General features: G+C 27.2%; 1 protein-coding gene across 1 annotated transcript in view; it reads right to left on the bottom strand.

The window, feature by feature from the left end:
• Nucleotides 1-285: 285 nt before the first annotated feature.
• Nucleotides 286-26,680, bottom strand: part of LOC101241044 (talin-1) — an 81,165-nt gene continuing 54,770 nt past the window's right edge. Inside the window, exons 28-43 of the mRNA XM_065791073.1 lie at nt 25,172-25,342; nt 24,638-24,841; nt 24,310-24,456; nt 23,844-23,987; nt 20,798-20,968; nt 18,430-18,609; nt 17,069-17,185; nt 16,816-16,932; nt 16,510-16,707; nt 16,162-16,357; nt 15,974-16,066; nt 12,823-12,944; nt 11,698-11,823; nt 11,545-11,610; nt 3,232-3,414; nt 286-656 (exon numbers count right to left, since the gene is read on the bottom strand). Coding sequence (XP_065647145.1) covers nt 378-656; nt 3,232-3,414; nt 11,545-11,610; nt 11,698-11,823; nt 12,823-12,944; nt 15,974-16,066; nt 16,162-16,357; nt 16,510-16,707; nt 16,816-16,932; nt 17,069-17,185; nt 18,430-18,609; nt 20,798-20,968; nt 23,844-23,987; nt 24,310-24,456; nt 24,638-24,841; nt 25,172-25,342 — 2,514 coding nt within the window. The 3' untranslated portion in view covers nt 286-377. The remainder of the gene's footprint in view (nt 657-3,231; nt 3,415-11,544; nt 11,611-11,697; nt 11,824-12,822; nt 12,945-15,973; nt 16,067-16,161; nt 16,358-16,509; nt 16,708-16,815; nt 16,933-17,068; nt 17,186-18,429; nt 18,610-20,797; nt 20,969-23,843; nt 23,988-24,309; nt 24,457-24,637; nt 24,842-25,171; nt 25,343-26,680) is intronic.

Raw genomic sequence — 26,680 nt, forward strand, 5'->3', positions numbered from 1 at the left:
TTTTTAAATTAAAAAAAAATTAAAAACTGCCTACCAAAAACTGAAATTATCAGTGAATTTTTTACACTTAGCCTATTCCTTTAAAATAAGTCGATATATGTACGCTCGTCCAACGTGTTGCTTGTCCTGGTGGTAAAACTCTAGATTACAACTTTTTTAGGTGTCGAGATTCGGATGGCAATTGCTCAGGAGCTAATTGTACGTACTTTTGTTTTATGTTATGAATTGTCAACCGACAATAAAATTAAACTAACATTATTTTTTCTGAAAAAATAACAAACTATATAAAAAATATATTAAAAAAAGATTTACGTTTAAATAAATTAAAATAAATACAGAAGATTTTAAATATTTTACAATAAAGAGTTTATAAATTTTTAAAAACTAGTTCCTGATTCATCGTCAGAATAGCCATCGGCTCGTTCTTTAGCGTACTGTTGTTCTCTCAAAACCTCAAGTCGCCGACGTGCTAAGTTCAGTTCTCGTTCTTTTTTTAAAATATTTTCTTGAGCTTCAATTTGTTCAATAATTTCTGATGTTTTTGTACCTCGACGAACTTTTTTATATGATTCGATGTTTTCAGCATCATACAAAACGCCTTCTCTAGCCGTTTTTACCAACCTCTCAGTAGCACTTTTCACTGAAGCACCGGCAGCCTAAAAAAAATTTAAATTCATTAAAAAGATTCGTCGTTATTAAAATTTGAATCTTAATTCCTAATTAAAAAAAGAAGAAATACTGTTTAGAGTTTAAAAATGATTTTTTTTTATTTCAAAAGAAGAATTCGTGTTAATTAAAAAGCTTTATGTTACGCTTTGTAAAATTACATACACGCTTTTTTTTTTTTTTTTTGTTATTCACCTCCTCAAGGCCAAGAAGGCCAGTACAGACGAGGAGGCTACTTAATAGTGGTTATAACCCTCTCTCAACTCTATACACGAAACTTGACGAACAAGGCCGCTGCGCGGAGAAACGAGTTGGGCACGGTACTACTAGGGACGTGGTGGGGATCGAAATTTACCACTACACTACTACCGCATACTTTGGACGTGGTGGGGAGCGAGCACTTTACCACTACACCACTACCGTATACTTTGTAAAACTACATGCGTACGTATGCAGTTTTACAAAGTTATTCACTGGTGTATACACACTTTATTGTCGCTTTAAGTTGAGAGAATTTATTGTTAAAACACACACAAATATATATAAACAAAAATATTAATATATAGAGCCTATTGAAAAGACCAACATGCTTTACATGCTAGACTTTATTGAATACCTTTGATATGTATATATATAAAAACAATTACCCTTACTTAGCAGCATCGCTTAAATTCATAATTTAAGCGATATCGTGAGTTAAAGTTGACTAATCATAAATAGAAATCTCTAGTAATTGTTAGAAAGACAATCTATACTGATTGTTAGAAAGACAATTGTTAAAAAAAAAATCTAAAGTTATTAAACTCAAAACAAAACAAAAAACGATTGGACAATAGTTAAAAAAAACTACAAAAGGAAAAGTTTCAGCACTTTTTAAATAGTTTTGAATAGAGTTATACCGAACACTTGAAAGACTGTGTAAAACAGGAATGTCGGAACTAAAAGCTATGGACTTTTTTTGTCTCGAATGTCAGGGAGAGATGATATGTAACACTTGCTGGATGGGAGATAAGACTTGTTAATAACATTATTTTCCAAAAGTCTTTAGAACTTGTGAATTAAAATAATAGATTTAGTAATTTCTTAAAAAGAAATAGATTGAGTGTGATCAGCAGCTTGTGTTTCAGCTTAAGGTTAAGAGAATGACAAATAAACAAAAAAATAGAGTAGTTTCCTCCACTGTATTGGCTTCTTCTTGAGCCTTGAGAAGGATAAATTATTAAAAAAAAATTGGAAAAAAGAAAGATGAATGAAGTGGTGCTAAATAAAAGCAGATAAAAATTTCTTATATTTTTATGGCAAATTTTAACGTACATACATGCTCAGGCCAACCATAGATTGTATTCTTTGCAAATCAGAGAACAACAGCATTTAACACAAAAAATCAAACTATCCTCAACCAAATTTAAATTAGTCTGACTAAGAGCAAGCAGGTGAAGAAATTATGGTGAACAGTGATCACCACAATTTTGTAGTAACAATGGTTTTAATACTTTTTTAAATACCAATTATTTAAATTATAAGAGAAAACTTGACTCAAACGATATTTCTTAGAACATAAATATTTCTTAGAAACCTTCTAAGATACTTTTTAGTATTAAGCGTTTTCATCCTTGTAATAATCTAACTTTTTTTTATAGCAAAACCATGAGTAGAATCAAGAGTATGTTGTGTTAATTATTCTACAACACAAAATTACATTTACTTCAGCCTATTAGATAAAAATTAGATAAAGAAAGAGTGCAAGGCTAACCTACAGAATTTTAGCTAATGCAAAATTTTGTAGACTAGCCTGGACTTAAAAGTCTTTGCCTTCAAATACTTTAAAAAAATCCTATTGTGACGCAACTTCATCTGCTAAAGTATATTTTATTGAAATTAGTGTTTAATCAGGAAAGAAACTATTTTATACCATAGTTAACTTCTACTAATACTAATGTAAAACTTATACTTCGAATCCATCTACATAAAGCAGCATGAAAGTATTTCCTCACTACAGCCATGGTTAGGTAACTCTACCTGTGGACCTCATCTAGAGAGCGTTTTTTTTAAATTTTGGTCTAAAAGGACCTTAACAAGTTAATTTTTTAGTGGTCATAGTTGCAGGTGCCAATACAATCACACCATTGTTTCTCACATATCATTAAAAGTAAAGTTATAACTTTTAATAAACCTTTTACCTTGAAACCTTTAAATTCACACAAAATATTTAAAACCTTTATTAAATTTTATAGAAATTTACTTTTTTCACTTTTTTTTATTTTTTATTATTTGTCAAAATTTGGTGTATTCCTTCGCATATGTTTCAATGTTATATGATTATACGAGATATATTCATATATACCATAATACTTAGAAATACATTGTATGATTAGGTGATATAACTTATATCTCGTATAATATTGTTCTCCATCTCATGATGGAGAACAATAATACATTAAAATCATAGAAACATTTAAAATCTAAAACATTTAAAATTTAAAATCATAGAAATATTTATTAGATAGAAATTTTTTTATTTGAAGTAACTTTTGATATTAAGTTTTTTAGAAATATAAAATTCACCTGAAGATTTTTCTGAACTTTGCTAAAAGGACTAGCTTTAACACGACTGGCAAGTAGTAAATGAGCAGTAGAAGCAGAAACTGCCTGTGCAGCAGCTATTAATTTTTCTTGACTTGATTTCCCAAGCACTAAACCATTAGCAGAATCACAAAGTGAGTCTGTTGTTGAAACTACCAAGTAAGCCTAAAAACATATATTTCCAATATTGAAAAATAATTTAATTTGTGTAAATTAAAGCATTCATCATTAATTTTTTGATTTATTATATAAATGTGTCAATAAACTCAAACATATCAAATAATCTAGAACAATAAATTAATGTATGCAATCTACAGTTTTGTCTTAAATGACAAACAACTCATAATTATAGATGTGACATGTTCTCCAATGCACTTAAAGCAATGTCCAGCAATTATGATTTAGTGTGCCATCACTGCCAACAGCCATGCTGGTTTACACCTTTTACAACAAGGTGAAACTACAAATTATTTGAAAATTTTGAAACTCAATGTGTTTAATTGAAATCAAATTAAAAAATTTGATACTTTCATGCATGACAGGGCAACTAGCCATCAGTCAAAAGTGGTCAAAATATGGCTAAAAAAAAGAAGCAATTAATGTTTTTGCCCCACAGTTGTGCAGTTCACCCTCATTGAAAACTATTTGAGTATAATTATATATATATATATATATATATATATATATATATATATATATATATATATATATATATATATATATATATATATATATATATATATATATATTAAGGTGGAGCTTATTTTTTAAGTTTCAAATTTTGATTGTCCTACCCTCCCATTCTATTCCTTTATATATACAAATAATTACTACCAAATATGGGCTCATTTGGGCAAAATATAGAAGTGGCTCAATTCTCCCTAGCTCCCTTCGGGAGCAAGGCATACTGTAGAAGGCGTTTACTTTTACCGGGTATGTGTAACCCTTTTCTCTTTACGACCCTGCGTGGTTCATATGCACTTTGTTGCTTATTTTCTCTTGCGGCCCTTCTGGCCTGTTTATTCCTTCCCATTTATTGGTTGGTTAAATAAACTTAAATGGTATTTTATTAAATGGTAATGCACAGGGTAATCTGAATGAAATTCTTTTTTAAAACAAATTAATACATTCTGCAATATAAGCTAACTTTGAATAATGTGAATTTCTTTTTATTTTAGAATATAGAAAAATGTCAGCAGCAACTAGATCTAAAACACAGGTGTATCTACTTGGAGGTTCTGTGGCTGAACTCACAGGAAGTAAGCTTCCATCTTTGCGTATAGCTCTTGGTTTGTTTTTGTATCACCACATAGACCTAAAAGAAACTGTTCGACAATCATCGCCTGTTACAGTTAATAAGGTTGCTAAGTTTTGGCAGAAAGCTCGAATTTCAATGTGAGAACATCAAAATTGCCATACAAAACTGGAACAATTGTTTGAAGAATGGTGTTTGCTAAAAAAAATAAAGAAAATCTGCAACTCAGCAAGCAAGAGAAGATTCTTTTATCTCCAGATTGGATGATTTATTTGATTTGGCTCATGCTAATTCTCTCGCTGTGCAAACAAGAAGACAAAGACTTCTTGTTTGCACAGCGAGAGAAAGGAAAGAGAGGGTCAATGGCCAGATTAGATCTAACTTTGACAATGAAAGAAAAAAGGGCAGCCAAAAGAAAAAGGAATCTGGATTTCAGGCATCAACAAATCGAAGATCAGGATATGCAGCACATACAGACTGCAACTGAAAGTTGCTCATCATTTGAAGAAGATAATTAAAATGTGGAAACTGAAGAGGAGAGTGCCGCTGGAGCAGTTGCAGGCAGCGCATTTTGTACTCCAGCAAAAAGAAAGAGGGGCACAAAATCTATTTTGCGCCAGGTCTGGCAGCTGCACTAGACAGAACCAAATTATCTCATCGCAAAGCTGCATTTGTTATTGCTGAAACAGCTAGAAGTTTGGGTCAAAATATTGACAATCTTGCCATAAATCGAGATTCAATACGTCGACAAAGGCAAGAGCATCGAGCCCAGAGATCAGCAAGTTTAAAAGTAGAGTTTCATATTCAAATTCCTTTGATTGTACATTGGGACGGCAAACTCTGGCAAAAGTGTTTCTCAACTTTTAACTGGTGCCAAGCTGTTATCTGGAACTGGGGAGGCTCAAGCTTCTGCCTTCTTTGGGGCAATGTGCCCCAAAGAAGGCAGAAGCTTGAGCCTCCCCAGAAGATTGGAATATAACCAATAGCATTTGTTTTGATACAACAAGTTCCAACACAGGCAGAAATGCTGGTGCATGTGTTCTTCTGGAGCAAAAGCTTGGCAAGGAGCTTCTGTACTTTGCATGCCAACATCATATTATGGAACTCATCATGGGTGCGTATTCCAAGTATGCATGGGGTCAACGTCTGCTCCAGAGGTTCTTCTCTTTAAGAGATTTCAAGAGAAATGGGGATTAATGGATACCGACAGATATAAAACTGGAATGGCAAGTGATGTAGCTGATCTAGTGGAAGATATTCGAGAGAGCACAATCGAATTTTGTAACAAGAACCTTCAACAAAGTCAACCTAGAGATGACTACAGGGAGTTTTTGGAAATCGAAATTATCTTTCTTGGTGCCGTACCTGAAAGAGGAATTCGGTTTATGAGCCCCAGAGCCATGCATGATCATTTACCACTTTCATGTTGAAAGTGGTAAATGATCATGCAGAAGGAAGAGTTGCACTAATCCAGGAGTATAGTGGACTTATCACTCGCGATGAATCCCAACTCTGGTTTCTGCTACAAGATGTAGAAGAACATTGTTGAGCCTACCCAGACAGCCGAAAGAAGCCAGCAAAAGAGTAGAACATTTAAACTCAAGAGTTATTGTTAATTAATTTTAAACTTCATATTTTTAATTAAAAATTTTATATATCGCAAAACATGACAATAATTGCGTATTTTACACAGTACTCGTACGACGTGAAGTTGTATTATCTCAAATATATAGTTTGTGAAACTAAAAAACTTATTAAATTTGTTTATGTTTAATCAATGATTGTCAAAAATTATAACATTTAATGATTACTGTGATGTAATAAGAAATGAAAAATAATCATTAATTTATTCTTAATCTGTCAAGTTTTTCAAAACTTTCTAAAGTTTGGAGCACTTGAGCTACCCCTAAATATAAATATTTTTTGCTGAAATTTTTATAGAAGTGTTTTCTTCGTGAAAGGAACAACTTAAAAGGGTAGGACCATCAAAATTAAAATTTTTTTTTCCCCCGTTAAAATAAGCTCCACCCTTATATATATATATATATATATATATATATATATATATATATATATATATATATATATATATATATATATATATATATATATATGTATGTATGTATATATATATATATATATATATATATATATATATATATATATATATATGTATGTATGTATGTATGTATGTATGTATATATATATATATATATATATATATATATATATATATATATATATATATGTATGTATATATATATATATATATATATATATATATATATATATATATATATACACACACACACAAAATATATATTTATATTTACCATACAAAAAGTATAACAAAATAATAAAATACCATATAGTACATAAGACAAATAACAAAGATATCATATAACAAATATAATAAGTAATAAAGAAACCATACAAGTTAAACCATACAAGTCTAAACTCATCTAAATCACCAGGCCCTGATGCATTACACCCAATAATATTTAAGAAAACTTGCTTTCAAATGTCTAAACATCTATCTACTATTTTTAACAAAGTACTTGAGAGTGGATCAATATAATAATTTCTTATTTCGAAACTTAAAGCTTATGGTATAAATGGATCAATACTATATTGGATTAAAAACTTTTTGAAAAACCGTAGACAAAGAGTTGTTGTTAATGGAAATTATTCAAACTGGGTACCCGTTAAAAGTGGAGTTCCCCAAGGCTCCGTCCTTTCAGCTTTACTTTTTATTATATATGTCAACGATATCCCTGAAGTAATCAAATCAAAAGCTGCTCTTTTTGCTGACAATACCAAAATCTTCCGTTCTATTGAAAATACTCAATCTGCGCAAGAATTACAAAATGACATCGACGCTCTTGTTACATGGTCTCAAAAATGGGGAATGAAATTTAATATTGATAAATGTTCTGTAATGCACTTAGGAAACAACAACAAATCCCATACTTATAATATGCATGATCCAGAAAAAAATATAAGAGTAAACATTAAAACCACAAATTGCGAACGTGATTTAGGTGTTCACATAGATTCGAACTTATTATTTTCCAAACACACAACTATTCAAGTCAACAAAGCCACACAAATAATAGGAATAATAAAAAGAACATTTACATCATATCCAGACTTATTATCCTTCAAAAAACTATTTTCAGCACTAGTCCGCCCTCACCTAGAATACTGTGGATCAATCTGTAACCCTGGACTTCTCAAAGACAAACGGCAACTAGAAAATGTGTTAAGAAGAGCTTCGAAACGAATCAATGGATTACAGGATCTACCGTATGAACAAAGATTGTTGGCATTAAATATGACAACTGTAAAATACAGGCTACTTCGTGCAGACCTAATCAACGTCTACAAATGGTGCAAAAACAACAATAGTGACAGAAGTCTTTTTGAAATAGATAGTAAATTTATTACTCGTGGTCATATATATAAACTAAAAAAACAATCTTCGCGATTAAATTTATGTATGAATTTTTTTTCTCTAAGAATAATAAATAAATGGAACTCTCTTCCTAATCACATTGTATCAGCGTTATCTTTAAAAACGTTTAAACTGCTTCTAGACAATCATCTAAAAAATGAATGGCTTCTCTATGACTAATCCACATTTTATTTTCTATTAGTTTTACAAACTCTGTAATTGTCAAGTATTATATAATTAGGTTGACAGGCAGTTTATGCCTACACAATTTATTGTAAAACCTTAATTAAAAAAAAAATAAAAAAATAAAATAAGAAACATATTTTAATAAGGTTTCCAATCAGTTTTAACTGATAACTGCAAACTGTGGTTTTGGTGGTTTTTTTGTATAATGTCTTTTGAATGTTTATCTATTATAGAAAGGTATAAAAAATCAAATTTGTAAGTAATTAAATTCTTATTTTATTATTTAGATTGTATTTTGCTGGAAAGCTTAACATATCTTTTCGATTTCAAAATTATTCAAGTATTCCAAAAAAATGTTTGAATATCGAATAAAACATGCAAATATATTCAAATATAAAGTATTCGAATACTCAAATAGGATAGCCTATTCTTTATATTAAAGATTTTTATTGCTTAAAAAAATGTACGGATGTTTTTTGTATATATTTTGGTTCAAGAAAATATTAACATAAAGGTATTTAATAAAAATAATTCACGATAATGTTTCTATCAATTATTTAATTTTTTGAAAACATATATTTCTTCCAGATAAATCATGTCATCTGTTTGGAAATTTGTTGTCTGGCATAGAATTCCAAGTTCAAGAGATGTTTAAGGCATCTGTAATAGCAGTTCTGTTGTTACATGTTCCGATGGATCCACAATAACTTTATGAAACCATATTTTACGCAATGGAATTACTATTAATAGTCCTCTGACTGGAGAATCAAGCAGCAGCTCAAATACACCATCGGAAAAAAAAGATTAAAACCATGGACAGTATTTTACAAAAAACGAGCCTTAAAAAAATTGTAGCTGGTCTAGCTAAAGATGGCGTTTCGATTAATACGGTAACAAACAACAAATTTATTTGCTCATTGATTCAACAAAGAGGAAATCGTCTTCCTAAATGTCCAACAACTGTGATGAATTTTATCCAACAAGATAAAAAGAAAGTGGTGAAACAAAAAATTATTGAAAAAGTTCAAATGGGACAAAACTCAGCTTAACGCATGATGAACAGAAGGTACATGGGTGTGCTCCTGCATGAAAGCAAATCTAAAAAAACTTATAAAACTGACCTTATTAGAATTTATGGTTTATGTTTATGGTCCAACTGAAAGTATAATACAAAATATTAACTATCATTTGAATTCATTTGGTGTCTGTATTAAAAAAGATGAAGTAGGTTCTACTCAAGATGATGCAGCAATCAACAAGAAGCTCATGCAATTATAGGACATTGTTGATCAATTTTCCTTTAATCATGCAATTCATCTTGGTGTATGCGACACGCTATACAAAATAAAAATAAAGACACAAACATACCTATTCCAAACAAATGGACAGTGATTCAGAAGAAAATGAACATGGAATTTACAATAATAATTTTAGTTTTGAATCAATAAACAATGAGATTAATGTTGACTACCCTGAATTTTTGATAAATGCACAAAAAGTAGTGAAATTCATAAAAATGTTATCAGTTTGTAATCAAATTTTTCAGAAGAAAGTTACAGAGGAATTCAGTAAAGAAATTGAACTGCATCCGGATGTTTGTCATTGTTGGAATTCACTTTTTTCAATGACTGTGCCTTTGTTAAAAACTAAGAAATATTTTTTCCAGACATTTACTGAATTAAATGCTCTTGATGTAATCAATAAGCTAGATTTTTAGTTATTAGCTTCATTACATGCAGCTTTAGAGTCAGCAAAACTAACAGTGGAATTGCCTAGCAAAGAAGAAACAAATTTGTTAACAGCAGTTACTGTTTTTGAATTCATGCTTGCAAAACTATTTGCTATGAATACAGAAATCGTATCTTTATTGCATTCAAATTTAAAAAAACGCGCCAATGAAAAACTTAATGGAATAGTTATGCAGTTGTTAAAGTGCCTAAAAGATCCTTCGTTTGTTACATTAAAAAATACTTTAAATTTTGCTGGAAAACTTGCATTTAGGTTTTTTGGATTTGCTTCTAATGATGAGGAACCAAGCTGAAACACCATCTACAACATTGGAAAGTTCACCTGTTTAAATTAAACGTACTTCTCAATAAAAATAGCATCACACACTTGCCTAAATCTACTGATCAATTCAAATGGCTTAAGCAAGAGTTTTTGTTGTACCGAAATATGGGCAAAGAATAAAAAATCTTGAAAAATTACAACTTTTTATAATGCAATTCTCTCTATAAAGCCCACATCAACAGATGTCGAACGGATTTTTTTGAGCTGCACTAGTTTCTGCATAAAAATCAGATCACGATTATCTGTCAAATCGTTTTTTTGAAAAAAAAATAAGTCATTATAAGTTTTATTTCGAAATATAAATATAATAGGCCGGGTGAATAAAAATGAGCAACTGCTTTTACTCAGTAATTGGTTGGTTTTACACAAATAAAAACTTCAGCAGTTTACTCAAATTTTTATTCACGTAAAGTTAAGCAATTTACCCAGTAATTGTTCAGCTTTAAACGAATAAAAACTTAAGCAAAATTCTTGAAAATGTTTTTCACGTAAAGCTGACCAATTACTGAGTAAAAGCAATTGCTCATTTTTATTCACCCGGCCTAATGTTAGAACAGTTTGTTTATATAACTTTTTAATTAACAATGCTTAACTTACATAAGTTTCATTATTTATAAAAACCGAACACCACAGTTAACCATGGTTTTTTTTAAATTAAAACTGAAACCGCGGTTTTTTGGAGACCTTACATTCTAATTTACATTTTACTTAGAAGATTTGTGTTAGGTTAATGTACTGAGTGTTAATGAAAATCAAGTTTCACTAAAGAAATTAAATATATGCACAACAACTGTATTTAAGTAATATTTTAAAATATACACTAATATTACAAGCCCTAAATATAAAAATAATCTAAGATTTCCTGTAAAGTTGTTAATGATTAACACAGAGCAGCTAATAAAGTTGTTTCTTACTGATTTTGATTATAAAAATGACATCATTTTTATTCTTACTTTTTTGTGTTTACTCCAAAATACTTTTTATCATAGGTTACTACTCAAATAACTTTTAAATATTTCATAGTTTCACAGAATAAATAGAATTCAAGTTATAAAAGAAAATTCTTTACTTAATTTTAATACAATTTCAATTTTTATTATATATTACTTATATTATAAACATTAAAATTATTTAAAATCCTTCAACATTTTCATATTTAATATTTGTATCTAGTTAATCTGATGATATTTTTATTTCTTTACAATAATAAAAAAATATATAATAAAATGGTTGTATACAAAAAAGTATATATGTATATATATATATATATATATATATATATATATATACACGCACACACATATATAAATAAAAATGCAAGAAAACTCACTGCAGACACTAAGCCGTCAGCCCACTGACGTGAATTTACATAAACATTTGTACCATTCACAGCAATCTTTAAAAATTATATCAATTTTAGAATAGATTTTAAATTGATGAAACTTTTTTAACAATGATTTTATAAATGAAAAAAAAGTTATACTCTTCCTGTCTCAAGCAACTCTTTTTGCTGTAGAGAGGCAGCTTTTAATAAATTTGCAGATGCAGATATAACTTCTTTTGCAGCCTCTAATATGCGATCTTCAAAATTTAACTCAAAGCCAACTTTCTGAAAATGTTTAAAAAAATTATAAGTAACTTAATCTGTGAATTTTAAATTACCTAAAAGTATATTAAAAACTTTAAAATGCATTTTTTTAAAAAAAATATTTGTATCAGATTGCCCTTTAGTTATTTACTCCTGTTGTTGAATTTTAAACACCCTAATATTGAAAATGAATTGAGGAATCCATTCCATAGTTCTATGTTAAACTTTTACTAACTCTTTAAAATCTTGAGACACCAGGTCTTGAAAGGTTTCTTTGGTAAACTTTTTGAGGTTTCTTTTGTAAACTTTATTTGTGGTTTATAAGTAAAGTTTTCTTTAATTTTTGTTAAAAACATTGCTTAGTAATGCTAGATTACTAGTAGAAATATTATTTATACAATGCAATCGAACTGTAATCCACCTAGTTTTCATTTTCAAACCGTTTCAAAATATTTCTTATGCTGTCTTTTTCAAGACTTTAGTAGAAACAATTTTTAATACTTTTTGCAAAATTTGTATATATGCATAATTCAATAAAATTCATGATTTTATATCAATAAATAACTTTATACCTTCTATAAATTTAAGACAATAAATTTCATTCACTGTAACATAAAATTGATTCTAGACCTCATGTATCAACCTGATAACTATTATTAAAAATAATAATTAAAAAAAATTAATTAATATATAATTATAGTACTTGCAGTTAAATAGTAGTTATTGGTACACAAGGTGAGAGAAAAATCAGTAAAAATTGGCAAATAGTTTTTTTTTATAAATAACTTTCATTTCAATTATTTTATAGGATTTTCTAATGAGGAATGTATAACAAAAATCAGAATCTATTAAATCTTATTTAAATATCTATAAATAAATTTATAGCAAAAAAGCTATATTATTATTGTTTTAACTATTATGATTTATTATTATTTTATACTTTTCAAATTTTAAAACTGTTGTAAAACAGTAAAAATAATCAAATTAAATAATTAAAAATAAGTGTAAAAAAAACAAAACCTTCTTAAATGTTTTTGGATTAAGTTCTGTAATTTTTTTAACAGATGCTTCAACAGATGCTGCTGCTTCTAGCAAACCGATTTCAGCAACATTTGAATCATTGCAGCAAACAAGATCACTTTCTAAAACAAAAAAATTTTTTTCCTTAAAGTAAAATAAAATTAGTTTCTTAAACAAAAAAATGAACACTTTATTTAATGAAACATACTTTAAAATTTTTTACAACTTTCTAAAACAAAATTAAATGAAAAAACAAACTTTTTGGGGAAATTCCATGTCAAATTAGCAGACTGAAGTCACCCACCACCCCATGTTTTGGATTTTGCTAATTTTTTTTATGTTATAGGGTTTATGAAAATTAGGAAAATCTGAAACTTGGAACCTCCAACTACTTACAGTTGTTGAGATATTCACGATTTAATTTTCTTATTTACGCTGACCCAGCATTTTTCCAAAACACTTTTTTGTTGTTAAATGGCAATATTTTATGAACAAAATGAGGTATCATCCTGGAATTTTGTACAATATTCCACATGGCAGATACAAATTTCAAATTGAAAATTTTTTTGACCACCTTAATTACATGTAAATTAGATAATCAAGGCATATATTTTGGGGTATTTTGATGTTCAAAATGTCACCTTGATTTTTTTTTTGAGGCATTTTTATAACTTTCAATATAGGTATCAAACATAATAATAAAAAATAACATAATATCAAACCAATAATAAAAAATATTAATTACTACAATTTTGGACTTTTCTAAATGCAGCCTTTTAAGTAAAGCTTTTAAGTAAAATTTATTACTAACTTATTTATGACAAAGTTGACTATATCTTAATTTTATGTTGTAAAAAGTTATTGTTAAAGTCTTTTTGAGTACAATAATAAATTTATACTTTATTTCTATTTTTTTTATATATAAGGTTTACTTAAAAAAAATTTTACTTAAAAGGCTGCATTTAGAAAAGTCCAAAATTGCAGTAGTATATTTTTTATTATTAGTGATGTTTGATACTTAATATTGTAAGTTATAACAATGCCTCCAAAAAAAATTATCAAGGTGACATCATCATTTTAAACATCAAAATACCCCCAAAATATATGCCTTGATTATCTAATTTACATGTAATTAAGGTGGTCAAAAAAATTTTCAATTTGAAATTTGTATCTGCCATGTGGAATATTGTACAAAATTCCAGGATGATACCTCATTTTGTTCATAAAATATTGCCATTTAACAACAAAAAACTATTTTGAAAAAAATGCTGGGTCAGCATAAATATAAAAATTAAATCGTGAATATCTCAACAAATGTAAGGAGTTGGAGGTTCCAAATTTCAGATTTTCCTAACTTTCATAAACCCTATAAAATAAAAAAATTAGCAAAATCCAAAACATGGGGTGACATTTTTTTTTTTCCTGCTGATTTGACATGGAATTCCCTTTTGTTATATGAAGCTTTGAAGTATATAAACAACTTTTATAAACAAAATTAAATGAAAAAAACAAACACTTTATTAAATGAAACAATAATTACTTTTAAAAATTTAAATTAATTACTAAAACAAAATTAAATGAATTAATATAGGAGAAGAAAAATTCGTAATTATCAATATTACCTATACATAACTATTAAGTAAAATATACTAACACTACTAATAAAAACAATTATATGAAAAAAATCATATAAAGTTTTTAGGAAGAAAAAAAAAATATTTTTATGTTTTTTTGTTATTTTTGTAACATAACTGTTTGTTAAATTAAAAAAAGATCAAGTCATGTGCCATATCTTGCATTAATAACAGAGAAGAATAATAAAGTTTTTATGCAGTAGATTAATAATGGAGAACTGTTTCATGCAATAAGTAGATTAATAATGGAGAACTGTTTCATGCAATAGATTAATAATGGAGAACTGTTTCATGCAATAAGTAGATTAATAATGGAGAACTGTTTCATGCAATAGATTAATAATGGAGAACTGTTTCATGCAATAAGTAGATTAATAATGGAGAACTGTTTCATGCAATAGATTAATAATGGAGAACTGTTTCATGCAATAGATTAATAATGAAGAACTGTTTCATGCAATATAAAATGCAATAAGTTTCATGCAATAAGTAATGAAAAAGTGTTTAATGCAACAAACTAAAATTACAAAAGAAAGTTTTAAATTACTTAAGAAACTTGATTTCCTAGATAAAATTTGAAGAAATTTGATTTGATAAAATTGTTGACAAAAGCTATGATCACAAGGAGAAAAAAAACTATGATCACAAGGAGAAACTTTTTTAGGTACAACTACTTACAAAATGACTACATTCATAATAAGAAATTTTTTTAGGTACAACCACTGACAAAATGACTCAGAAAAAGAAATTTTAATAAAAGGAGAATAAAAGAGATATACTAGTAAAAAGATGAAGAAAAAAAAGGATGAATTCTAAGGAATTTTCTTATGTTTAAGATAAAAGCATTATTTCAACTTTTTTCAAAGTTAAAAATGTACAAAAAGAAAAAAAGAAAAAAACAAGCAAAAATTGACTAAAAATTTATGAATGAATTAAGAAGGAAAACATTTATCACTGAATAAAAGGAAAATATCAACCAACTGAAAAGAAAAAACCTTTTTACCAATTTTATCAAAAAGAACTTCAAAAAGAAAACAGTGTTTAAAAGATTAAAAAAATGATTTCGAAAATTCAAACAATGAAAAAAATAACTAACACATGAGTACCAAACTATTGAAGCTATTGCATAACTACAAGCTATTAATAACAATTACTTATTCCTAACAACTTAATCATTTAAAAAAAGTTAAACTCTATTTGCAATGAAAATTTGGAAAAAAAATAACGGTAATTAAATGAAATGATTTGATCTTACTCTTTCGACTTCAAAATGTTTCCAGTAAAAATATTTTTGAGCAAAAAATTCTATCAGACAATAGTTTTAAAACCAATTAAAATACAATTCAAAATAGATGCAAAATGTTTTCTTAAATAAATATAAAAATAAATTACAATATATTTCAAAATGAAGATAAAATTATTTTTTAAATAAATATAAAATATATTCTCAAAGTTGGCAACTAAAAGTTAAAAAATCTCTAAAAAACTAAAAAATTAAAAAAACAAAAACAACTTACCGGTATCTGACAACTTAAGAACAAACTTAAGAGTAGGGAATGCAGGTTTAGATTGATATATGTTGACTTGATTAGACTGAAACATATTGATTTCTTAACAAAAAGAAAGTTTTTATTTGAAATAAAAAATTTCAATTTTCAAATACTGCAATAAAATAGTAAAAAATCATAAATTTTTTAAAAAGTACCCTCTGCAGTTCCCACAAGTTCTCCTACAGACTGTGTTACTCTTTGAGTTAGAGTGGAAAACTCTTCTTTTAATTCAGGTTGATTTTGCATTTGGGCCAAATGCTTAAGAACACCACAATACATCTCATTCGCTTCATTAACACTGTGAACGATTGCCTCACGAACGATATCATCTTCTGTACACTGTATCATTGCCTTAATATTTTTTAAAATTAAAAAAAAAAAAATAATAAGTTTCCTAATTAATTTATGTTTTTTTACTTTTTTTAATTAATAAGAAGATAATGTCAACTTCAAATAATGCCAACTTAAAATATCACTGTAAAAATTTAAATAACTTTTTTTACCTGAGCAACTTCAAAAAGCTCCAAACACTTTGTGCGACCAACATTAGCAGCTTCAATTATGTCAGCTTGCCTAAGTGAAGCACCTGCAGCTTCTACTTTTGCTATTGCAAAATTAATACCTTTAGTTGCTTGAATTAGGTCATCTGGTGTTATATTCTTTGTCGTTCTTTTATCTGGCATTGGTGAAGATGTATTTTTCTATGCATGTGATAATAATAATAATAATACAAGTAATAAGGATAACTACTTTCATTTTTAGTCAATTTAACATCACTTAGATCAATTAGATCAAAATTATGAACTTACAATAATTGCTTGTTGAATTGCTTCTAATGCTGACTCAACAGCTCTTGCTCCACGTAATGATTCATTTTTAATACTTTTAACCGCTTTAAGTAAAGAAGCTAAATTGGTAACCATGTGCTACAATTAAAAAAAAAAAGGAGATAAGTTAAGCAAAATGAATAACAACAAATTCAAAAAGCTTAAAAAATTTTCATTGTAGCTTTATGGTTTTATAATAATTGCACATAAGGATTAACAATAAATAAATTATAACCTTGGATATTGCTTTCATTGAATCTCCTACTGTACCAGAATCTGAAATTTTTTCTGTTTCATTTATTAGATCTTTTAATGCAGAGATCACATCTTTAACAGCATTTAATAACAATACCTGTAAAATAAATATTTTTTCAAAATTGAAATTTTGTATTTGTCTATACTTTATCGATTATTAAAAATTTCAGAAAATTTTTTTTTTTTGGGTGAATTTGTGACTGTGACCATGTATTACAAGTGAGTGTGTGTTTAATAAAAAAAAAAGAGAACATGTTTTATTTAATCTTACTAAGGATGCTGCTACACTTTTTGTGTGTTAACTTTTTTAAAAAAATGCAATTTTTAGGACATTTGGACAATATTCTGGAAATTAGATAACTTTAGACACTAGCGTAATTTAAATTGCACACTACTTTTTCCTAGAAAACACTTTTACCCTATAAAAATTTTAACTCACTCTCAACAAGACTGCAAGCAATTACTATTTTGGGACAACACTAAGTTGGGTAAACAACAAGTTGGGATTTCAAAGAATAGAATTAAAGGAAATAGTTGATAAAAAGACTTAAAAAGTTGTAGTTTTATGAATCAGGAAAACATGAAAATGAAAGAGATTTTTTCTTTATGGCGATCCAAGAAAATCACAAAAAGAATCCCAGTCAGATTTGAGGTTGTAGTAAGTAATTTGATGATAGATTGAGTCCGATGAAGCTAATTGCATGGTTGAAACCACCTTTTGAAGCCAAGTGATAAGCTTTAAAGTCACCAATAACAACAATAATGAAAGAGGAGTAAAGAGAAAGGATCAATTTGATAAGAAATTGAGTGAAAAGGTGGCACCTAAAAAAATGGTCAGAGGATTCAAACTTGATTTCTCAATAAATAGGTGAACTAATGTGTATACGCCCAATTATATGCCAAAGCCAAGCATGTGACTACTAGAGTCTTTGCAAATTAAAGGATAGCATCCATCAATACTGATATCTGAAGAAAGTAGAGCCAAATTTAAATTAGTCTCACAAAGAGCAATTTACACTATAAAAAACATTTATTGACCTCGAAATAAACAAATTTATTATCTAAACACATCAGTTGCACAAACAAAAAAAATCGCTATTGAATAATCAATTTATATTGAAATTAGTAGAAGATAACGTTCTTAGAGAAAATTTCAGTTACAATACTGCAAAAAACTAAAGCAAATATAAAAATGAAGAAAACTAAAGACTAAGCTATGTGTACTGAATTCTTAAAGTTTCAAAAAATCTGCAAATTGTTGCAAATTTTTTGAAACTTTATAAATTCAATTTAAATTAATAAATGAATTTTAAAATTAATAAAAAATATATATATTTATACCTGACCATCAGCATCCTCTGTACCTAAAGCAGTTGCGGCTTTTTTCATTACAGAGCCAAGGTTGTTGGCATTTGCGATGGCATCTTTAACCAAAACAGCAACATTTGTTTGAGAGACTGGAAACATGTTTGTAATTGCTTTTAGATTTTTTCCAACATTCTGAATGGACACTAACACTTCCTACAAAAAAAAGTGTTCAGAAACTTAGACCTTATTTTTTTATAACATTTTTACTTCTAACAAGACTGCAAGTACAAGTGCATTAATGTTCAAGCAAAAAAAACTAGATAAATAAATTTTTTTTGAGCAGGATTGAACAGTTATGTTCATTCATGTTCAAAAAACAAGTTATGCAAGATTGCGTTTCGAAATATGGAACAAGAGATAATATATTATTTAGCTTGGCAGCTACATCAGTTCTAACTACATTTATAAAACATTTTTGGAACTTGTCTAAATGAGAAAGGACATCATTAGAAGAACCAAATATGACAACAGTATTCCATACAAGCATAGAATAGATGTTTATAGAGGCAAAAAATCAAACAAGTAAAAAAAAAAAATGCAAGCACAATAAATAGAGACCTTAGCAAATGCAAACTTTCTAATAGATTGGTTTCTGTGAGAGGTCAGTAGTCAAAGATAATTTGAAAAGATGTGAGAGGACTCAATGAGAGTGTATTCATCAGGATAGAAATATCAAAATTATTGCAAAAATGGTTAATAGAAAACAAATTTTTGAGTTTCACAAGAAAACAATTTTGAGTGAAACTCAAAGGTTTTTGAATTAAATTTCACAACTTACGGCCCAAGCCGTGGCAAGCAAGGCCCAAGCCATTGCAGAAGAGAAAAACATTCCAGATTGGGTGTCTGTTTTAGGTGATTAAAAGGTGATGGTTTTTTATCTGAAGACTGAAGTTGTATAATCAACAATTGGAGGTAAAATTGTCAGGAAAATCATTAATTTGATGAAAAACAACATGGGACCAAAAATGAAATCTTGTGACACCCCTAAGGTTACTAAAAATGAAGGAGAGTGTTGCATCAAGATTAACTCTAATATTGTCATTAGAAAGGGATGATTCAATTTAAAAAACTTTAACAGATACACTATGCAAAGAGAGCTTATGAAGCAGACGACCATGCTAGATTTTATTAAAAGTCATTAATATATCAAGCGCAATAGTCCTTTGCCATACTGTTTTTATCAAATGCATATTAAATCAAATAATCACAATTTCTTGTTTTTATGGTTAACAGTAAAATAAGATCTACTGCTCTAGTGGTGAAAATAGTTTGTCAGAGAGTAAGCTGCAGGGTATTGATTGTCAGAGAGTAAGTTGCAGGGTATTGATTGTCACAGAATAAGTTGGAGGGTTTATTAAGATAAGATATTAGAAGTTATTTGAGTTATTACTAAAAATCATTATTACTAAAAAGATATTTTAATATATATATATATATATAATATATAGATAAAAAAATAAAAGATAATATATATATATATATATATGTATATATATGTATGTATATATATATATATATATATATATATATATATACATACATATATATACATATACATATATATATATAAATATACATATATATACATATATATATATATATATATATATATATATATATATAAAGTTTTTCCGTATTTTGTTGACAAAAAGTAAAAATTAAAATCGATGTAGCAGCACTCCGTTGCGAGTCAGGCTGTTTGTCAGTTGATGTAGCAGCACTTTGTTTGCAAGTCAGGCTATAAGATAGTCGATGTAGCAACACTCCGTGCATGATTTACAGTAAAAAAAATAAAAATAAAAACAAATTATAAAAAAGATAAAAATAAAACATTTGATTAAAAAAAATAAAATAAAAACATTTTTTATATTATTAAAAACATTCAGAATGTTTTAAAAACATTCAGAATGTTTTTAAAAACATTCTGGTCAATTAAATTTGCGTTTTTGCGGTTTTTAAAAAAAACGATTAATTTGTAATTAAATTAATGGTTTTAACTTTCTGACAACACGCAAATGTTGGATGAATGTCAAAAGTAATTAAAAGTGACGTATTTGTTGGCATAAGAATCATTTTTTTCCTTCTGTACTCCCAAATGCACTAATCTATATACATATATATATATATATATATATATATATATATATATATATATATATATATATATATATATATATATATATACATATATAAAGCAATATTATCAGAACTTTTATTTACAAAACTCATTTATAATTTTTAACATTCATAGAAAATCTCCAGAGATTTTATAAATATAAAATGTTTTATAAACAGCACTTAAAATTAAAAATGATATAAAATTACTTTAAAAAATGACAACCTCTTTATGTTCTTCAAAAGTAGAATTATCAATATTAAAAAGGTTGTGATTCTTTGCAACCGCTTTAGTTGAATTGATTTCAGCAATAAGTTCATCTAATGTATCCATTCTATCAACACACTCTTGTCTACCAACAAAACCATTTTCAACATTCAATACAAGCAAAGCAACCTAAAAACCGCATATAAAACTAGATTAAAAAACACAAACTTTTTACTAATATTTTATCCAGATAAGATATCCATTAAAAATTAACTATTAATTAAATATTATTTTAACCATTGTAAATTAACCAATAAGCTTTATAAAATATAAAACATACTAAATAATTTTCTTCATGATTTGATATAATATATACATATACATATATATATATATACATATATATATATATATATATATATATATATATATATATATATATATATATATATATATATATATATATATATATATATATATATATATAAATTAGTAAAAACACTTATCTAATTTTTATTTTTCTTCGACTGCTTGTTTCTCCATCAGTAGGTTCATCAGGAAAGGATGTATATATATATATATATATATATATATATATATATATATATATATATATATATATATATATATATATATATATCTGTGTGTGCGTGTGTGATTTATTTAAAACCTGTTCTTTTTCCTACACAGCTGTCCTAATATCAAAATTTATCAGTTCAGAAAAGAAAAAAAAAAAAAGAGATTATCTCTCTTTTCTGTAGCAGGTTGTAACCTTACAAATATGAGACAAAAGTCTAAAGGCTGGCAGCTAGAGCAGTTCTAACTACACTTACAATATTTATATGGACCTTGCCTAAAAGAAAAAAAGCATTATTAAAAGATAATATGACAACAGTATTCTGTAGAGGGACAAGTAAGAAATTTATAGAGGCAGAAAATGGAACCATAAGTAAAAAAATGGTGAGCACAATAATGAGAGGAAACAGATGCTAACATTGCAACCAGGTTTTTGTGAGAGGTTAGTACTAGAATACAATCATATGTAAAGGTTATGGTTAGTACTAGAATACAATCATATGTAAAGTAAGAGTGTTGTCATTCATCAATATAGGAATATAAACAACATTATGATAATTATTTGGAGTAAGAGTTTTGTTTGGATTAAAAATCACCAGCCACATCGAGCCCCAACCTGTTACAGAAAAGAGAGACCATTCTCAAGTTCAACTATTCTAAGCAATAAAAATATAATGACTGTTTGCCAAGACTTAAGTATATAGTTGTTGCCGGCAGGATGTTTCAATAGAACCACTTGCAGCAAGATTATTTATATAGATGAGAAACAATACATAAAAGAATAGTCTGCGGATATAAACCTAGTTTCTAGTGTGAATTCTTAAGAATATAAATGCCTAGGCCAAGCATCTGACTATTGGAGTATTAACATATTAAAGGAAGAGAACCATCAACACTAAGATCACAAGATGAGACAGCTGAATTCAAATTAGTTCAACAAAGAGCAAGTAGATCTGATGAACTTTCCAAGAGGTAAGACTCAACAAAATAAAAGTTACTTTGAAGACCATGAATAATAGTGATAAATTTTGAGACATTGGCGATGACAATGGTTTTTTGTGTTTTATAGTTTTTGGTACTCTAGTCATTTTTAGGTTTGTTAAAGAACTTGACTCAGAGCATGGAAAGTACAAAGTACACTATTTAATAGTCAAAGCAATTGCCTCATTACTGTTAATAAACTGAAGCCATAACAATAGACTCCAAATGCGGCCTAAACAATACACAACAAGTATGAACAGGGACACCATCCATACACAACATGGAACTATTAGTACTCTGATACTTTACAGCTGTTGATAGAATCAACCTCTCTGAGAGCTACCACAGATTTCAGGAAACCTGACTTCCAGCTAGAAGTCAGACCTATAAAGCTGAGTTTTAGAGCTGTGCCCTCATTAGGAGATAATATAATGAGTTGCCTAGTCATAAAAACAGAGACACAAGCAATACCCATGCATTGAGTCAAGAAGATCCAGCACTCAACATCCCAAACTGGAAACAATGTATTATAAATACATCTACGCCAGCCAACAGATAGAATCTGTTTACCTCTTAGTGTGCGTGCTTATATATATATATATATATATATATATATATATATATATATATATATATATATATATATATATATATATATATATATATATATATATATATATATATATATATATATATATATATATATATATATATTTAAACAATTTTAAAATGTATTCTACAAAACAGAGTGCTCAATGTTCTTAAAAGAACAGAGCAATTATAACTTAGTAGAAAATTGCATCTCTGATGAGTCTTTATTGATGAAACACAGTGTTAAATGAGAAAAACTTTTGTTAAGTGATTTTCTACTAAATTATATATATATATATATATATATATATATATATATATATATATATATATATATATATATGCATATACACTAGAGATGTGTCGGGTACCCAGCAAGTTTTTTAGGTGTGGCGGTTTACCTTGTAATTATTGGAAGGTAATTTTGAATTGGCATGGTAATTTTGAAGGTGCTTTTTAATTTTTGAATGTGCCTGGCAATCTAGAAACACTAAAAAATGAGTCGGTTACCTCAAAAACCCTGCGATGTACCGGGTAATTTCAAATAACCAGGTAACCGGCAAACATACATAAATTACAGGGTACCCATCAACTTCCAGGATTCTTGAGCATTTGAAAAATTTACCTAGGTCCTTAAGAGGTAGCCAGGCACCTTCAAATATTAACTAGCAACTCCAAAAATTACCAGGTACCTAGCATAACAAAAAATATTGCCAGGTACCCGCCACATCTCTAATATACAATATACAATAATAATACACATATATACAATAATAAGTACGATTTATCATTATTACAATTTAAAATTTAATATAACTAACTTAATTGAACAATATATTTGTGTAAAAATAATTATTTAATGTAAACAATGTTTTTAAAATTCACTCTATATATGAAACATGTTGAAATAAAATACCTTTGCAGAAACACCACTGACATTTTCAGCAACAACTTTTTTATTAGCTTCTGTCTGATCAATATGAAACTTTTTGGCTGATGTCATCATTTTAACACAGGCATCACCTAACTCTAGAGTGTTAGCAATGAATTCTTTCCCCATCTATTATTTAAACACAAATCAAACTACATAAATATATATACATATATATATATATTTATATATATATATATATATATATATATATATATATATATATATATATATATATATATATACATATATATATATATATATATATATATATATATATATATATATATATATATATATATATATATATATATATATATATATATATATATATATATACATACATATATGTATGTTTTTATATATGTATGTGTGTAAGTATGTTTTTATGTATGTATGTATATATATGCATGGATGTAACAATAAAATTTAACTCTTTAAAATTAAAAACCTCTGATTTAATAATTTTTGCTTGCTTAATATCTTCACAAAGTTTTCCATAATTCATAGATACATGTTGAACTATTTCATCAAGATCATTCGGTATTGTACAATTTATTGCAGCTTGCTCATTTGGTTCTGTACAGCATATTTCAGCCTTAATAATATATTCATAATTATTATTTGGTAGTGTCAAACACAAGACATTTCTAGGGCTTGAAATAATTGAAGTTATTATCTCAAAAGTATGTATCATAAACCCATATTGTCCTACAGGCAGAACTAAAGCCCTGTATTTTATGTAAAAACATTAGAAAAAAAAATAAATGTATTTTTACCAAACAATGAGACTTTTGGTCAATTATTTTCAGTGCTTTTGCAACATTTTGATGATGAACAGTGTTTAACTTTGTTGCATTATCATTTTCTATAGGATTTGCTAATATCATGTCACCATCATTTTTTATGGGATTTGTTAATATCGTCTCACCATCATTTTCTAGAGGATCCGATAGCATTGTCTCACCATCATGGTCTGCTAACTAAAAATTGAAATCAAATTAGAGCAATTCTAATAAAAATAAAATATTTGAAAATATTTTATTGAAAAAACATGATTAATCATGTAACCAAGCGTTATTATATAGTATTAAAGTTTAACATCAATTTAAAAAATATTTAAATTCTTATTTAAAAAATAAGCCAATTGATTATGTAATTTTGTAATGGTATATTATAAATACTAATGTGTCAACAATTCTGGGTAAAAAAGTTAAAGAAAGAATAAGTTTTCAGTCACAAAATGTTTACTATATATGTTTATTTATTATATTATGTTAGATATATAATATAATAAAAAAAAAAATTCTTACGTTTTTCTTATTGACTTCAACTGCTTTTACAGCATAATCCCATACGTCATTTTCAACAGATATATCTTTTAGTAATTCTTTACTTTCTTTTAAAGCTGTTTTAAAACTATTGTTGCTTTCAACAACTGCAGGCTCCAAATTACTTGTATCAGGTTGAAAATTGCTTATTTGCTTCATATGTATAAAAAATTATATATACAAAAAATTATATATAAATATATATTAACAAAAAATATAACAGGTGTGTATAATCAAAGTGTGAGATCAATGTATACATACATCAAAGACATATGTTCACATAAATCTACTGAGATAGATGTAAGTATAAATAATCTCCTGAGGGTTTTGGTTTAAGCAAGCAGTTTTTAATTAAAATTTTTTTTCAAACTTCTAAGTTTATTCTATTCTTGCTTTTTAATTATTGATTTAAAATGCAACTTTTTGGGAATGGGAAGCCATTGACAGCAATTTGTTTCAGACACTGTTGCCATATGAAAAGTGATAACCGTTGGTGGCTGTCATCAGAAAGTATTTTAAAGATAACATGGTTAGGAGGTCGCTTCTAAATTTTCATCAAATTTTTGGTGAAAATTTTGTCTCCTTCCACCAGAAGAAATAAAAAAATATTTAAAGGTTTTAAAAATGAAAAAAGCAATTTCAAGATTTGTTTTTTCAGTTATTGATTAAGGTTTGCTAAATTTTTAACCACATCAATAAATTCTTAATTTTAAACACTAGATATTGTAAAACTTATTGAAAAATGCAATACCCTTAATATCCATTAAAAATTTGAAAAAAATAATTTGTTAGGTTGAATTTGTTTGAACTGAACTTTTTCCAATAATTAAAGCATTTACAAAAATTAATTTTTTTAAAATTATTATTTCTTTATTTTTTGCAACAAAATTGAAAATGAAAGACACTTATGTCAAATAATATGTTATATTGATATGATAAGGATTCGTATTTTTCTTTAAATATTTTTTGCCAATATTAAACTTTTGCTTGTCAGTAAAAAAATCTTATTAAATTTTAATTGACCAATAAAAATCTTGAACTAAAATTTTACTGTCATAAATATTGTAAAAATGTATTTTGTAACCAATTTGTATTTTATCAATAATATTGTCAGAATACAATGTGGTCACAAGATCTACAAATCCTAATTTTTAAAATCTATGATTTAATCAATATTTTTTTTTTTTTTGTTGCTATTAAAATATATATTTAATATAATAATATCAAATATATTTCCATTTGTAAAATATAAAGGGTAGATAAAAGACAAACGATTGTCTTATTATTTAGCCCCCCTCCCCCACTTTGTTTTTCAAAAACATTTAAATGGTTGTTTTATTGTTAAACCTCTCTACCTTGCTTTTCTAAAACATTAAAATACTCTAACTTTTTTATAAAAAATTATGTACAAAAATTTTTTTTTAAATAATCAAATTTTGGGAACAAATTAAATAAAATACAACAGTTCAAATTTTCAAAACAATCTTCAAT

The sequence above is a fragment of the Hydra vulgaris genome, chromosome 02 (genome assembly GCF_038396675.1).
Source record: "Hydra vulgaris chromosome 02, alternate assembly HydraT2T_AEP".
NCBI lineage: Eukaryota > Metazoa > Cnidaria > Hydrozoa > Anthoathecata > Hydridae > Hydra > Hydra vulgaris.